The sequence below is a fragment of the Poecilia reticulata genome, linkage group LG6 (assembly GCF_000633615.1).
Source record: "Poecilia reticulata strain Guanapo linkage group LG6, Guppy_female_1.0+MT, whole genome shotgun sequence".
NCBI lineage: Eukaryota > Metazoa > Chordata > Actinopteri > Cyprinodontiformes > Poeciliidae > Poecilia > Poecilia reticulata.
In genome coordinates, this window is record NC_024336.1 from 14,779,081 (window position 1) to 14,795,938 (window position 16,858).

At 40.9% G+C, this 16,858-nt stretch overlaps 2 protein-coding genes across 2 annotated transcripts in view; both read right to left on the minus strand.

Annotated features, from left to right (window-relative positions):
* The window catches only part of polr3b (polymerase (RNA) III (DNA directed) polypeptide B), a 25,058-nt gene extending 12,783 nt beyond the window's left edge, over window positions 1–12,275 (minus strand). Inside the window, exons 1-19 of the mRNA XM_008411447.2 lie at window positions 12,086–12,275; window positions 11,883–11,915; window positions 11,371–11,427; window positions 11,229–11,293; window positions 11,063–11,138; window positions 10,430–10,530; window positions 10,259–10,350; window positions 10,063–10,180; window positions 9,148–9,256; window positions 8,428–8,550; window positions 6,134–6,250; window positions 5,923–6,057; window positions 4,684–4,845; window positions 4,129–4,329; window positions 3,562–3,724; window positions 2,293–2,446; window positions 2,103–2,177; window positions 431–529; window positions 211–338 (exon numbers count right to left, since the gene is read on the minus strand). Coding sequence (XP_008409669.1) covers window positions 211–338; window positions 431–529; window positions 2,103–2,177; window positions 2,293–2,446; window positions 3,562–3,724; window positions 4,129–4,329; window positions 4,684–4,845; window positions 5,923–6,057; window positions 6,134–6,250; window positions 8,428–8,550; window positions 9,148–9,256; window positions 10,063–10,180; window positions 10,259–10,350; window positions 10,430–10,530; window positions 11,063–11,138; window positions 11,229–11,293; window positions 11,371–11,427; window positions 11,883–11,915; window positions 12,086–12,157 — 2,080 coding nt within the window. The 5' untranslated portion in view covers window positions 12,158–12,275. The remainder of the gene's footprint in view (window positions 1–210; window positions 339–430; window positions 530–2,102; window positions 2,178–2,292; window positions 2,447–3,561; window positions 3,725–4,128; window positions 4,330–4,683; window positions 4,846–5,922; window positions 6,058–6,133; window positions 6,251–8,427; window positions 8,551–9,147; window positions 9,257–10,062; window positions 10,181–10,258; window positions 10,351–10,429; window positions 10,531–11,062; window positions 11,139–11,228; window positions 11,294–11,370; window positions 11,428–11,882; window positions 11,916–12,085) is intronic.
* Window positions 12,276–12,983: 708 nt separating this feature from the next.
* Window positions 12,984–16,632, minus strand: endouc (endonuclease, polyU-specific C). The gene is made up of 8 exons (XM_008411861.2): window positions 16,525–16,632; window positions 16,371–16,424; window positions 16,190–16,289; window positions 16,005–16,116; window positions 15,789–15,910; window positions 14,780–14,892; window positions 14,532–14,691; window positions 12,984–14,466 (listed from the first exon to the last, which is right to left on the minus strand). Exons 1-8 carry the CDS (start codon window positions 16,533–16,535, stop codon window positions 14,191–14,193), a joined length of 948 nt encoding a protein of 315 aa, XP_008410083.1. The 5' UTR covers window positions 16,536–16,632; the 3' UTR covers window positions 12,984–14,190.
* Window positions 16,633–16,858: the final 226 nt, after the last annotated feature.

Consider the following 16,858-nt stretch of genomic DNA (forward strand, 5'->3'; position numbering starts at 1 on the left):
AAGGAAGGAAGGAAGGAAGGAAGGAAGGAAGGAAGGAAGAAAGGACGGACGGACTAAGGCAAAAAGGAATGACACAAGGAAACAAATCTACACGAGTAGGAAACCATTTTTATACTCGTTTTTCTCTCCATACTTCTCCACACCTGGAAAACGTTTAAATGAAATGAGGAACTTTTCTAGGCAGCCAGGTCAGCAGAGGCGTCTTCTTACCCATGGCCTGCTTGCCCATAGCGCACTGGTATGTGTTCCTGGGCGACTGGTTGTGGTGGGGGTAGGGAATGAGGCCCGCACACACTCCGAGCAACGTGAAGGGCTCGATCTCCAAGTGTGTCGTCTCTCTAGAGAGAGGAAATAAACACATGCAGCAGCGACTGATGAAACGTTTTGTTTTTTGGTTTTTTAAACATCTGATCTGTTGTGTTCCACGTACTTGCTGATCATGTGCTCGTAAAGGGAGATCTGACAGTCGTTCTCCTCGTTCACGTCCAGGTACTCCACAAGGCCTTCGTGCAGAAAGTCCTCAAACGTTCTGGGTTAAAAAGTTTCAGGAATCATCAGATCGGATGTTCATATAAGCCACTTATCTGTCAGGTTACAGCTTCATACAGAACTGGAAAAACTTTAAAAATAAATATTAAAATGACCCATTTTTACTCCCAGAAAGAAGAGAAGAGGAACCTTAACTGAAAAGTTCAAAACTGCATAGAAAAAAGTCTGGAGAAGCAAAATATAACAAAATGACCGAATACTTCTAGATGAAGGCCTGAAGAAGATATAGAGGTCAATTTTTTAAATATTAATACACAGCCCCACTAATATTTAGATAAATATCTTTTAGTTGGTTTCACTGTTTCTTTTGCAGCCATTATTAAATTTCTGGATTAATTCGTCTGTTTTTTACTAGTTTATAGAAATAGTTTCCTGAAGCTTTTAAAAGGTTAATCTTTTCTAAGTATAGTAGAGATCAGTGATTTGAAATCAAYCAAAAGTCACATTGATGTGTGTTTAGGATCATTATTGTGTTGGAAACCAGTCTCCAGGTTTAGAAGTTCATTGTTTTGCTCGCTTTGTGTAACGRCTCATAACATCGGCGATGTGTCCGTGCAACTATCAGGCAAACATTTAAAAAGACGCAAAAYGAAAAYTAGCAGTTGTAACGAGGAACCCTTCATAACTGCTTATTATTGCTTAAAAATCAAACTAACCGTTCAAGATGACAAAATTGTTGCCAGTATTTTAGCACAAGTAATTAATAATTGTTGCGACTTTAGAACGCTGACCTRATYATGATTTATTCTGTGACGCTCAGGTGAGAAGGTGGAGAACAAGCAGGTGCTGGTGAACAAATCGATGCTGACCGTACTACCATAACAGATAAAAAAAATATCTAAATAAAATATRCCAGACTGCAAAGCCATACCCATCTAAAGATGTGGATATGGGATATCACAGTCTAGTGCTTGGAATTTGTGTTTTTGATCATTTCTACTTGTTGGTAAAAAAAAAAAAACATCAAAAAAGTCAAAGGAGACAAAAAAACCCCATAAAATTTCAGACAGCAGTGTTTTGAGCCAAAGTTGAAACTGTAAATGTTATTTTTTCATATATAAAACAAGAAGAAATAAACAAGAAAAAAAAATTCAAACTTTCAACTAAACTTCCCCTGATACCGAAGAACAAACTACTAAATTTATTCAAAATATGCTCTGCATACATTGTTAAAGTTGTTGGCACGTGCAGCTCTGGAAGAGTCCACTTAAAATGATCACTATCTTTTGTTTTACTCTTTATAAGTATATGTTTGGGTAAAGTGAACATTGTTCTTTTATTGTATGAACTACTGACAACATGTTTCTGAAAGTCCAAACAAAAATGTAGAAAATGAGGAATGGYCAAAATAACAAAAAGGAAGCTTTCAAACCTCAGATAACGCAAAGAAGACAAGTTCATATTCATTTAGAAACAATAGTAACGTTTTAACTCGGGAAGAGTTCAGAAATCGATATTTGGAGGAATAATCATCAGGTTTTCAATGGGGTTCAGTGCAGTGRTCTTAATTTTTCCAGAGTCGTGTTGTCGACTTCAAAATTGCCATGACTCACCTGTAGCCCTGAGACAGATCCTCAATGTGTTTGTTATTTACCATCGGCTGTCCCTTCTTCACAATGATGTACGGCCTGCAGCGAGAATAAACACAGCATTCACTCCCGATGTACTGTTTTATGAAAAAAAAAAAAAAAAAAACACACACTTCACAGATATACAATTCTTATTTTTCAACAGCGCCTGAACCTGCAGAGTCGTCCTCCGTCAGACGAGATGTAGACGCAGCGGTCAGTCATGTTGGTGGAGATGGACACAAATTCATTGATGAAACCCGCCCTACGCATCAGTCTGAAGGTGTTGACCAGTTTCCGATGGTCTCTGATGACGCCCAGGATGTTACCTGTGGAGGAAACACGGAAAGATGAACAGACGGCAGATCTCATACTTTATAGATAAACTGATGTATTTAGCCAATTATCCTGTTGAATCTTCCCAACCTTCATGAATCTTAAATCCCAGTTCATTTTCTTTGGTTTTACAGAAATCATCCAAAATGAAATAAATATGCAGTTTGACAGGAAGACACAGAACATTGTGTCTTCAGGTTTTACAGCTGATTTGAGGTAATTGTCTGAGCAGCAACAGTCTCAGTCAAGTGAATGTTCTGGAAGCTAGTGAAAGTTTAGTTTTATAGCTGTGTAATCTGACGAAATAAGTTCAGGTTGTCTCATCAGAAGCAGGGCTGCTCAATTATGGAAAAAAAAAAAAAAAAAAAATTGGTTAAGATTAGCAGCTTCTAAGAATTATTTAGTACGTCAATAAATTGCATTTATTGCATGAACTTGAGCGAAATGAATTTACTGTCCTGCAACAAAGCAAAGCGCCTTAATGTCTCGTTTTGACTGATTTTTGCCGTGCAGTAAAACATCACAGGAAGAAAACAACAACAACAAAAAAAGAAGTCAGCTTTCCTTAAAAGCAAATCAGAAAGAAAAGAGATGACTTTCACTCAAAAACTTTAGCTGTAGAGGAAAAGTAGGAGCTTTATGGCAACATACTCCGAGGAAGCAGAGCTCTGGTCGCCTGCTGCGGCTGCTTCATATCAGTTCTGACAGACAAACGAGTGGCGAACAGAGGAGGGACTGTGCTCTGCCTCTGTGAGGAAACACAATCCGAAGGGCTTTGACACCTGCTGCTACTAACTAATTAAACAGTACGGCAGCTAATATAAGTCGACAGTTATCAGAGCRGAGACAAACAAATACAGTAATTAAAGGGCCAAGTTTTGACACAAGAATAACACCTACTGCTGCCGTGAAATTAAAGACTTATCAGCATCCCTGCAAAATACAAAATTACATCCTCTGACTAAACAGGAAAGAATTCACTTAATGTAAGCAATGCATTTAAAACCGGCTGGATTAGAGCTTCTTTCAAAGGATCTAAAGCAGCAGCAGCTGGAGTTTATTCAGAACCTGCTCACTGGTTCTGCAAGTTTCTCAGCAGAAGTTTTACCGTTGAGGAAAACGAGGAAGACGCTCGGGTAGGAGAGCTCCTCTCCGCACAGCAGGTTGACGTCCTCCACGCCGAGGTTGAAGGCCAGTTTGATGATGGGCCCGTCCTCCATGTCTGTGGTGATGTGCGTCATCAGAGCCAGGTTCTTCACCAGACCGCAGGCCTGCCGAGCCACAGGTCAAAGCAAGGAGGAMAGAAATKAACATTTTCAAAATGATCACCCAGAGAACAACCTCAAACGTGTGCCTGAGCACATCTTCACAAGCCTACCACCGTTTACATGTTTGTTTACGATAGCAGGGAGAGCAGGAAGTCATTTAGAGTACGCCTCTACCACCTTTAGACATCTGAAGACTGAAATTCATTGTAGATACCCACTTATTCTTGCAGGATTGAAGGGAAAGTTATTCCTGCAGGAACATGTTTTATGCCAGAACACCCAGAGACATCCTGCRCTACAAACTAGCCGTGCTAACAATCGGTGATTAGCATTATATGCACTCCAACRAGAAAGGGGTCAGAGGTTAAGGTATGTCTGGGTTGTTTTCAGACGGATTTTTTCCTCACCTCTCCCTCAGGAGTGTCGGACGGACACAGCATTCCCCACTGGGACGGCTGCAGGGAACGAGGCCCGCTGACCTTCCTGGTCTTCTCGAACTGGGAGGAGATCCTGGTCATCATCCCCAGAGCCGAAATGTAGGAGAGACGGGACAGAACCTGGGTGACGCCCTGACGGTCCATCTTGAACCTCTTCAGAGACCAGTTCCCCTGATGACGAGAAACGACCACGACTCAGAGGAATCAGCTGATGAGCAGAATAAGTCGATTTTTAGCTGACAAAAGCAAAACTGATTATTTCCCAATAAGAGGGGACACAGTACGAGGTGCTACCAGGTTGCACTCTTCAGTGTGGGTGTCGTTACAGAGTGAATMATATCTGAAGTTAACCGTCTTCAGTAGCAGTAAGGATTTAAAAAGATAGTCACTTTTCTCACACAGAGCAACTATAAAAYACAAAAGATTTTCAGCATCGTCTAACTCATAGGAAGTGTGAAAATGTGAAGAAAGATCTCAGAGAATGAAACGCTCTTGCCCATCCGCTCCGTTTTTGTCCAAACTCACTGTGGAGATGGCGTTGACCATGCCGTTGGTGATCTGATCCTGCCTCATGTGTTTGACCACGTCGAACTGAGCGGCTCGCTGCTTGGGGATGATCTGGTCGGCGATCTTCTTCAGTTCGGCGTTAAACTTTTTAAACAGATCCTCAAACAGCAGAGACAGCAGCTGGAGGAAGAGGAAGGGGGGAGTCGTCTTATTTGGMGTTAGGGTCTTGGAACCGTTTGCAAAAATCGCTATCAGCAGTAAAAAACAATCACTTCAGACAAGCAGAGCCGTTCTATCACATCAGCATCGAGGTTGCCGTCAGATTTAATAACCAGGTGCGCCGGCTCAGAAATGACCCCGACCTGGCCTCCGTCCCAGGTCCTCATCTTCCTCTGCCAGGCCTGCAGGAGGCAGCGTCTCGCCGTGCCCCCCCACACACACCCAACCACCACCACACCCCTTGCATTAGCATATATCAAAACAAACAGGCTGCTTGAAATTAATAAAGAAATTAAGCTTCCATTGCGCAGCCGGGCCAATTAGTTGAATGTCAGGGAACCATAATTGGAGAGCGAGGAGATTGCAGGCGTCGTTGATGTGTAAGCCTCCTTTTGAAAGAGGGCCCTGCCTCCTCCTCCCATCTCTGCTCCTTACACAGAGCARGTTGGGAGAGGGGGGTGAAATTAAAGGCCTAAAGACAGCAGTAATTACATTATCAGAGCCCAGGCCGCGGATTAGCTCAATCGCTCCAGTCAAGGCAGCRGTTCTATTGTCGCGGTGCTGAAAAATCCCCATGCTTCCACAGCACTGGGATTTCAGTGCCACTGCATATCTCCCTCCTGACAAAGCCAGGCAGAAACAAAAGGGGAGGGAGGTGCGAAAACAAAACGGGGAGAAAAACAGAGCTGAGGAAACGTAATGAAAGGCTTATTAAAGGAAGGTGGCGGGAACAAAGATGCAGGTGAAAGATCAGAGCCGGCGCGGCCCTGTGATCCATTCACACCGAAGCACAGACGCAAACCAATTACTAATAAGAGCGTTTTGTTTTCCCGGAAATCAAAAGGAACAAACACCTTTCATTTAAGAAGCGCGTAAACAACAAGGTCAACAGGGAGTCGCTGTTGTCCAAACGGAGCTGGAGAACCTTCCGGAGCTGAAGGTTTTGTCTCCGAGCATAAAACCTGCCGACCCAAACGGAGGTTTTAATGGAGCGCAAATGAAACCACCTGCAGAACAGGTTTCACAGYGAGGTCTCACCTGTCCAGCCAACTCCAGACGCTTGTTCCCGTAATAATCTCTGTCGTCCACTTTGTTGTCGCCTTGAGCCAGGATCACCCTCCGGACCATCACAGCCAGGTAAATGCATTTAGCCCGAAAGTTAAACTCTTTCACCTGAAAACGAGATGCACAAAGGTTAACTTGGTCAAAACAACACGAATAACCTGAGATTTTGGTCCCGTTTACATACAGGAACATGAGTGAGGATGAGAGAGGCGAGCAGCTCTCTGGCCTCCTCCATCTTGGTCTTCTTGGGGCCTCCCCACATCCGTTGCCGCCGGACTTTATTCCCAAGAAACCTCAGAGCCTGAAGCACAAAGAGGAGAAAGAGGAGCCATCATGTGAGGACTCTATTTTTTTTTTTTWATAAAGAATGAAAAACTTATTCCTCTTTTCTGAAGCCATAACTACCACCTTGTTCTTCAGGACCCCTTGCTGGTCCCAGCAGAYGGCTGCTCATATTGATCCAGGTTGTGTTGAAGGTTATTCCTGATAAAAGGTGGTAGTTTCTCCCCACCGTCACCACATGTCTGCTCTACATGAGGGACGACTGCAAAATTAATAACTCAATGCAACCGKCTGCACTTCCTCTCCTAAAATACCGGTAACTAAAATCTGATTGTAATGGATTATTTTGACTGAAATTGAAAGTATTTGGATTAGGGCGTTATTCTATTAGGTGAAAAGCTCAATTTTAAGTTTGGAGATAAAAGACCGTCTTTTTTCCGTCCTTTACTAGTTTTACTAAATGAGCCTCTGAGCTCATTGCTAATGATGTTAGTCTTAATCGTCCTTTTGCACACATTAAAAAAAAAAATGGCAGTAATCAGGCCTGGACGTGGCGAGTCTAATGTGGTTAGTCACAGTCAATCAGGAGTCAACTGGGGCAGATAAAAAAAAAAAAAAAAGTCAAAACTCACTAAAATGTATTGTTGCGCAAGAATAAAACTTGATAAATGATCTGAAACACTTAAATGTGATATAAACCCCCCCCCAAAAAAGCACTGCTTTTGATTACCGTACTGTCACATCTGTAAAAAATAAATAAATAAAAGAAATTGAAAGAAACGTTTATTTTACACTTGAATGAGTGTAAAATAAACCTGTGAGCTCTCTGTGTAAAACCAACAGAAAGTTTTCTTCTTTTTCTTTTTTTTTTTAGTATTTGAGTTATGCATTTTTACCAAAGGTGAGCAGCCCTGGTTTGATCCAAAATGATGTTTTTAATTGGTTTCATTATTACTTTTTTCGTTAATAAACATTAAGAAGTGGAAAAGATGAAGGGAGACATGCAACAAACGCTTGAAGTCAGAGTGAAGTCTGCAAAGTTCGGTCTTAAATCTTGAACTCTGGAACATGGCGGATCTGCTCACTTTAGCTCTAYAGGCCTCATTAGCAGATGAGTTATCGGTATGCAAATCTGGCTAGATTTTCTAGAAAAGATCATTGAGAATTATAAAATACATTTATATACTCCTAGTAAAGAAATCAAAGAATTCACAGATTTACTCACCTGAGTTACTCTCAGGAGGTTAATGAAGGCCAGAGGTCAGTAAATCCAATGCTTCTCAACTCAGTATATAATAAGTGACTTATTAAAACAAAATTCACCGTCTAATTAGAGAAATCAAAAAYGATGTGATAAAATCTCCTGCCCATTTTCCAGAATCTGATCTCTTTAAAAAAAAAAAAGAAGAAAAAGATTACAGTCACATTTAGTTTAGGCAGATTACCGATAATCTGATAACGCTGTTCCTTCAGCCTTATCTGCCTTTAATTATATAGATTTAGGTCTCATTGTGCACAATACAAAGAGCCAATGAATGCCCTGAAAAGACRTGACAGAGGCTGGCAGACACAGAAGCATGAGGGCTGCGGCGAAGGGGTTGCTAGGATCCAAACATGCCCTCATCAATGCATCTGAGGAACCGCTAACAACATAATCTTTATGAAAAACAAATTGGCCGATTGCATTCATCTCTAGATGTTAAAGAAAAACACGTGGGGCTTCTGAAAGGATCTGAAAAGTGTTACTTAACTGGACGAGGGGCGGGGGGTGGGGAAGCTTTCATCAAATGAAAAACTGAATATCTTCTTTTAGMAGACAGCAGGTGTTTGTGTTTCAGAGCGAAAATATTTGCATCTTCAGACCAGGCTAATGAGAGCAAACCAGGAGTCAATGTGGATGTTTTATCGACTTAACAACAATGTTCCTCAAGTCGTGATAAACATTTCGCCACTTTCATCAAAATGTAATGTTTGCTCAGTTGTTGACTGTATGATGTTTTCTATAAGACTTTGTAATTTTGTGTTTTTATTATGTGAAGCACCTTGTCACTTAAATGTGCTCCACAAATGCATAGTTGTAACTTGATTGAGTTACAACTATGCAACATTATATTGTAAAAAAAAAAAAAAAAAGTAAAATGGCTGTTGCATGAATGTGGGCGTGAACACATTTGCGGGTCACTGTAGAGGAATCACCTGAGTCTGTGTGAAGATCTGAGCTTTCTGACACTCCTCCAGGCTCGGAGCGAAGCTGGCCATGACGTGCTCCTCCGTGCCGATCATCTGAACGATCTCCTGGTCGCTCTCTACGCCCATGCCCTGCAGGCAGCGCGTGCAAACCAGGCAGGAAAACAAGAGGGGAGAACGGCATGCGCTGATGAATGATTTAAAGATGTAGAGTTTTACTTTTCCTCAGAAGAGAAAGACCTTGTTCATTTGAATAACATCTGAAACAAGGAGCCAGAAGGAAAGCTTTGAGAGGTGAAACTGGGGAGTCAGGAGTTTGTGTGACATTTGCTTATGGAAATGTGAGGCTGTGGGAATCGGCCTGCCTGAACCCACGGCGGRCACGAGGCGGAGAGGTGGAGGAAAGAGTCGCACAGGATAAACGAGCGATTCGGCAARCGTGTGGATCCCGACACCTCTCTGTCACAAGTTGACATGTTTGAGGAGGTTTTTCCCAAAGGCGGCTGGAGATCACGACACCAGCTGTCCATTGACATTTTCACAGTCGACACAAAGCCTGGAGGCTGTTTAACTACAGACTAATAACGCCAAAGGCTCGTATGAAGCATAAAAACAACATGCTTGAAAGATAACTTGAAGTGAAAACCACAGATTGTTCAAGAAATGAATAGGCTTTATTATAGCACCCTCTACTGGACAAGCGGTGTCATTAAAACCCTGATTTTTTACCTTGAATATTATGGCGATAGGAGCGTCTTCAGAGAGCGTGTTGTGTCTCAGGTAGAAGCGGCCTTGCTTCACGATCATGTTGGTTCTGCTTTTCTTCTCATGTGTGGAGCTGGAATAGAAAAAAATAAAAAAAAAATAAAAAAATCAGGCTTTACAGCAATGGCGGCGCTTTTATGAATCATGCTCAACATTAAATTAATCAGATGTTCAAAAATACAGAGCTTTTAAATACACCTACGCAGACCAAATCTCAAACTCTTAAGCAACCTTAAATGTAAAATTCCTATCATATATACACCGAATTATAACAATGTTATCATTTTATTACCCAATACTTTAAAGTGGGATTACCAATGAGGAATTTAGCTTTGAATAAATGAAAAAAAAAAAAAAACAATAACCAGAACCTCAGGACTAGAATGATACAACTTCTATGTTTAGCTTCTTCCTTTCACATCTCCAGACCTGCAGAGAGGTGAAAAGACGTTGCTGACGTCTTTTGTCATAGAGTAAATACAAAAGGCACCGTTAGGCTTAATTTATTAGAAGAAATAAAGCTTCCCAAACCAACTTTACCCCATGTGAAAAGTAATCCCCTCTAAACCTAATAAAGTTATTTTATTACTGATTGTGAGAAATTGTGGCCAACTCTGTTTGGCAGCTTTACTTTATTTCAACCACACAGAAGGTTTTATTGGATTTGTGTTATATTTATATTTTCTGAAAATAAATACCTTTAAGGCATAATCAACCATATTTATAGAAATAAACACTTGAAATATATCACTTTGTGTGTAATGAGATTCACTTTTCAATGATATTCAACTTCGTATTCAGATGCAGTTTTAGTTTTATTTGAACCCAAGTACTGATCTGAGGTTTTTGCTTAGTAAGATGGCACAGGTATATTTTAACCTGGTGACTGAGGCTCCAACTGCTCCCTTCCTGTCTTGCTCCACGATGATCCGATTCTTGGACAGCTGCTCCTGGATCAAGATGACTTTCTCTTGGCCTTTTACGATGAAATAACCTCCTGCGGGGCAAAGGGAGCAAACCTGCGGTCAGTTCTGTTCAGTTCGGTTCCCACCACACGTCTGCGCCGACGCCGCACCTGGATCCAAAGGACACTCGTTGAGCTTGGAGAACTCCATGGGCGTCTTTCCCGTGAGAACGCAGTTGGAGCTTCGCAGCATGATCGGCATCCTGACGAGAGCAGAATCCAACACGTCCGTGAAAACATTTCAACATGCCGAATCCGCGACAGAAAAGGGAGAGGTCAAACCTTCCGATCGGAAGAGCGTTTCGGATGATCCTCTGGCTGCCGCGGGTGTACTCAATGTCCACCGTGATCGGCGCCGAGTAGGTCATGTCTCTGAGGCGACACTGACCAAACACATGGGATATGGTTTACCAACCAGAGTTCCTTCAAACATCACTTTTTATAAACAACCCCACAACAGCTGCTGGTTTTGGAGAAATAGTTATTACAATATAACTCCTCTCAAACTCACTCTGCTTCTTATGGCTTTCTCCTGCTTCCATCACATCCACTTTTACAGCAAAATGCTCATCAGCTGCTTAATTTATCCAAAACACTAACAGGGACAATGACGAGGAAGCAGTCAGGGTTACTGATCTCGCCTGTCGGTGGTCGTATTGTTCTGCCTGATCGGTATCTCTCAATCAATTAAACATATATTTTGTGATTTATTACCATAAATCAACTCTTCAAGCGTCATTGGCAGCTTCTAAAATCCTTTTGTATTTTACACAATTTAAAGCACACCAAGATTATGACATATCAACTTTTTAAAGATAAAACTTCCCCCCCAAAAAACAGGAATTTTTTTTTACATACATCTTTATCCTACTAAAGAATCTGTCAACAAACTAGTCATTTAAATATTGTGCTCACCTCATGAGGAGAAACCGGTCTGGTTACGTTGAAGCTCTCCTCGACATCAGGCATCCCAACGTAGATGTTCAGGTACCTGAGCAGAAATTATTTAGTTAAGAAATGAGATCTGAAGCTAAAAGTTGCAGCAGTTGAATCAGGAATCGTGTGGATGGACCCGGCTTACTTCAAGTACCACATTGGATCAGCATCGCTGGTTATTTTCTCATTCGCTTTCATGATTTTCTTAATCTGGAAAAGCAATACAGTCAAATTACGCTCAGAGAGGGATAAACAAATAAATACATGCATTTTGTGTTTAATTTTACCTCAACATTGATAAAGTAGTTGAACGAGTCGATGTGTTGCTTCACCAAACCTTTCACCTGCAGAACAAATGGGATGATGGAGACGAGCAGAAAAATAAATCTGGTCCATTATCATAATAATGTATAAAATAGAAAATTAATTTAACTGTAAGAGGAGAAGAAAACACAACATGACTGAGTTAAGACTTTTACAGTGTACTGACATTTAACTGACTAGATCTAATGTCATTAAGCAAAGGGACAGAGAACAAGGTGCGTGTTTTTCAAGAAAAAAATCTCAAGAAAAAACATGTAGAGCACAAACTGGACACTTAATTTACATTCATGTAATGGACAAACATCAAACATTATATGAAATGTAATTAAAGAAAAAAGATTCAAACTTTTATGTAGATAATAGCCTGTGTAAATATGAAAAAAATTTAAATATTTAGCTAAATATTTAGCTTTAAAACGGCTGCAGATAGTCATTGCTTCCAAGTCGTATTAATACAGTTGTTGTGGTGATTTACCTTCAGGAAGGCTGGTAGCAATTTCCACTTTTCCTGTCAAATAAACCAGAAAAATCAGAAAAGTCTTTTCTTCAACTTTATCATGTATATTTGATTGATATCGTGTTCAGATGTGAACTAATTTGACTTCTTTCTGCCAGTAACATCACACACTCCTGCTGCTCGTGGTGGAAACCCATCTCTCCCACTGTCCTCAAACTCACCGCCACGGTGTTGACAGGAGCCGCCAGCTCCTGAGCAGTCATGTCTCCAAACTCTCCTCCCAGCAGCTCCATGAGTACCGCTGTTCTTCCCCAGTACGCTCATAAAACTGGAAATAAATCCGAGCTGGAGCAAAGAATCGGAAGTCTCTGCAACATGCGTCCCGACTGTGTTACTTCTTAAAACTTCCCTTCCGAGGTGGGCGGAACTAAAGACTGCGTTCCGCTTCGAATTCACTTTTCTTCTACTTTCTGTTAATTCTATCTGTCTTATCCTTTTATCATATTGCAATGTGCAGCCATAGTCATAGTATGCTCTTATATTATGTCTATGTGTGCAGCCCCCCGTTGTTGCAAAAACGTAAATTCTGCCACGAGTCGTTTGAAACAAGTTTCGGCAATTAGTTTCAACAATCACCGCAAAAAATATTTTGAGTTTACATGATTATGCATTATATCATAAAAAACACACATAGACAAACATAAAGTAGACAAAACCATAAAATACAATAACACCTTTTCCAACTATGCCCTTTTTCTTGATAAAATAAAAGTAAAACATCCAGAGTCACATTTTCCAAAGGAAATGCAGTGGTTTGTGCTTACTTAGCCAGTCTGAGAAAATTTATTTAGGGACAATCTTAATAGCAGCTCTCAAATCAAATTTGTTTAAAAAAATTGAAGCAAAGAAGGATGTGTATGCAAGAGTAAGAACTGAAAACAACATGCTTTAAATTATAAGATGAGCAGCAAAAGAAAAAAAAATCTGAAGATATAAGCCACTTTTTAAAAACAGAAAGGTAAGAATAGGCATTTTATTTAGAAACAAACCAATTATACAGTGATCTAAAGCAACTGATGATAAAGGTAGTTGGATCACAAATCTGCAGTCAGCAAGAGGAAGAGTTCAGACTTTCTGTTTATTGTAGACCCAATAAAACATAAAGATGGCTGACTGAAGAAACAACAAGAACATTTTTACTTTCACTACCGAAAGTTGCGTTTCAGGAAAGAAAAAGGAAGAGCGCAATGAATATGTCTCAGTTGACATCACAGGAACTTCTTTTATTTTTAGCCTAATGCCATTTGCCTAATGCCTAATGCACGGTGCAGAAGATTGATAAAATGAGAACTATTAATATATTTAATCTAGAAATAAGTTCACAGCACCTTCCACATGTACAGTCACCTGTGGTAAAAAAAAAAAAAAAAAAAAAAGCCTTGAAATGAAAACTCCTTTCATTGCTAACGCATGAGCTCACACTGGAAAAAAACAAAAAACATCCAATAAACGTTCTAACGTTTATTCCTGCTTCTCTGGGCTTAGAAAAATTTCCTCTAAACCTCTTCAAAACGGGAAAGACAAGACAACATGTCATCCAAGTAAGGCAGACGTGACTTGATCTTTAAAAGTTAGAAATGAAAAGTTGAACATGTGATCAGTTTAAAATATGATAAACTTTGACTAAAAAGTTGAATGAGTTTTCGTTTTTTTTTTTTTTTTTTTTTACACATACAGTGAAGAAAATGATAAGATGTAAAATAAATCACCTTGTTTAATGAGCATCTGAGTCCTTTGATTGTTGTACAAAAAGGGATAAATTTATTTATTTTGTTTTAAAAATCATGCTACATGATGCTACAGTACGGTAGATGACCTATGACTCTGTGGGCCGGCTTCTCTTCCAAACGTCATGGGAACTTTGTTAGGAAGGCAAAACAGAACATTTCAAATAAAATCTGATTGCTTCAACCAGAAAACTTCAACAGGGTAATCAAATGTCCTTAAGTACAAAGACATTAATGATTTAACACTCTTCAAAAGAACATTTTGTACAGTTAATACGTTTCTTTTTATACGAACTAATACTTTTGGATCACTACAACACTGACACTTTTATTCATGGCGATGATTAATATAAGGTTCTTATATAGCTTAACATGTTACACTTTTTCCAAATAAATCCTGTTCCGCCATTCACACCATCAGAACTGTTTCATTAAAAGCCTTAGATACATGTTAGAATCAGAACAGACTATGATTCTCCTGCTGGACGTAGATTTCACCACCTGTCTTTGGGTAAAGACCGCTTGAGCTGCAGCTGGAGTCAGTGCGCGTGCTGGCTGACGTGTCTGCTGTTGCTGCTGAGCAGATTGGGGTACGCCGTCCCCAGGCAGCGGCCCTTCCTGACGACCACCAGCTCCATCTGACACTGGTCGATGTTGACCAGCACCATGGTGCTTCGCTCTGTGTTCATGAAGAAGACGATGGTGAAAACGGCCATCTCAAACTCGGGGCTGGTGCCGATGAAGGCGCTGCCGACGGGCTTCACCACACCGTGCCAGCTGAACTGGAGCTTCAGGACGTGGTCGTCCTGGTCAGGCTGTGGGGGGAGCGACAGGTCACAGCGGGTCAGACAAACATGTCTCCCACATGCAGTGAACTTACCAAGTCCTGGTCTCTGGCCGTGTAGCCCTGGTAGCCCTTGTAGTCCAAATGGCTGTTTTTCTCCTGCAGGAAGAACTGGACCCAGTTGTGAAAGCCAATTACTTCTGTTCCAGATTTGGTTTCTCCAACAAAGACGTGTTCAAATCCACAAGAGTCAGGGCTGCCGTGAAAGACAAGAGCATTTCCAGACCGGTCTCACAGACTGAGATAAAAACAAACTCATCTGTTGACGTTCTCTGGACCCTCACCCTGTGTTTCTCTGCCGGTGGTAGAGATGGAACCAGATCAAGTTGAGCTGATTCTTAAACTGCCTGGAGTCGGAGGTGGACTTTCCTTTGCTCACCAGGTACTGGTGAGCACGCTGTGGAGAAATCAAATTTGTTAATGCAAAAGGAGGCTGTGCAGGATCCTAAAACTTCATCTGTTTGTGAGACCATAAGCATCTGACAGGTAAAAACCAACAGACCTTCATCAATATCTTATTTTCTTATGTTGTATTTGTTTTGTGACGATCAGAAGTGAGACTTTTACTGATTTATTTATTGATTTATTGAGGGGATTCTTAATTAAATCAACTCCCAAAAATACGCACAGCCCTTGAACTTTTTCAGACTCTTCTTTACAGCATAGCTGAAGGTCAGAGGTGATGGGAAGATAGATGGTGGCTGTGAAAGATTTGAGGCAGGGTGAAAGTTCAATGATCCTGAACATATCGCTTAGATAAAATCTTATTTTTGTCTTATGATGGCCCAGTCAAAGTCCAGATCTAAATATAGCTGCTTGGCTTTGTTGCGTACCATTAGCTGTAAACTGACAGTGATTTGCTTCTATATTTTCTCACCCCAAATGTTTAATTTTATCAAAACATGACCGTAATTGCAAACACCACATTCTTCTCTCTCTTATAGAGAAAGGGGAATCTAAACTCTCGTCAGAGCCAAAAGTTTTGCAGATTAAGTACTGAATGTCCAAATATTTCCAGCAATCCTGTTTGGGGACAGCATGGAGGCCAAGTTTGCATTCCGCAGCCGCACACAGATGTTTCAGCTGTTTGTTATTTTTCACTCTAACACCATGAAGTTCAGCGTTTCGCTCCTGCAGGGACAGGAAGAGACAGCTGCAGCCTCAAACCACAAAACAGCAAAAAACACAAAGAGGTTTTCTTCAATCTGTGGGAAACTTTAGGCATCTGGAAAACACAACAAACATGTACCTGTTGTAACTAATAACTTGTTAAATCCAGCTTGTTGAACACACCTTCATGACTTGTGTCTCTAAAACAGCATCCAGGAACAGATTAATCTCCGTCAGCTCCTCTGGAGTGACTCGCTCTGTGATGCCTGTCGACCGCTCATAGTTGTCCAGGAGCTTCATGAAGACTGCAAGGGCACAGAAAAGTAATTCATTAAAGCAACATGTGCTGGATCTTCACATCAGCTCGAACATGCAGAGGGCTCCGCATGGGACACTCACGAGAGAAAGTGGTTATGTTCCTCAGTTTGTTCTCATTGACGTTGGAGAACAGAGGCAGTGAGGCATGATCTACGACAACATGGCTGCCCTGGTTCACATATCCCGCTCTGCCCTGCAGAGGTGAGACACAGAGAGTTTCAAAGGCAACCGGGAAAACTTTGTGATCGTAGGAAGAAGCTCCTCACCTGAACAGAGATAGTGTAGTCTATCCCAGGCTTCATGCGGTTCACATCCAGCCTCCAGAGCTCATTGAAAAGGTTAGATAACTCCTGGTTTACAGCTGGCCTGTCACAGAAATACATAAAAATCTGAGTCAAACTAAAGCAAATGCATGAGAAATGTGCTCATGCTTTCATTGATTTTTACCTTGATRCATGAAGTCCACTGAGAAGAACCGCAAGCAGGAGGAATCCACAAAACCTGCATTTCACACAGCTTCAGTCAACGCTCTTGGTTTAAAAGTTAATATTTTTTCCAGCAATGAAGTTTAAAAGGAGGGAAAATACATATTTATACAGACCTTACAGCCATAGTGCCAGAAACTCTTCACTACTACAGTTCACACTACAGCTGAGCGTTCACTAATGTTTGACTGAGTCCAGCTTCCTCCCAGTATCTAACACTCCGCAGGGGCTTAGAGAGGAATCTGGACGTGAACATTATTTTTTTAGGGGAAGGGTAATGTGTAACCACCAGGGGGCACTCTGCTTCAGGATATGGGTTCTCTCTAAGGTTTTATATCCACTTTCACATGAGATTGTTGGCCTACATCAGATATTGTATACTCTTTTACCAAAACAGTGCCTTTGGGTCTTAATGGGACATGCTTAGATCAAATTATAACAGATCTAAAC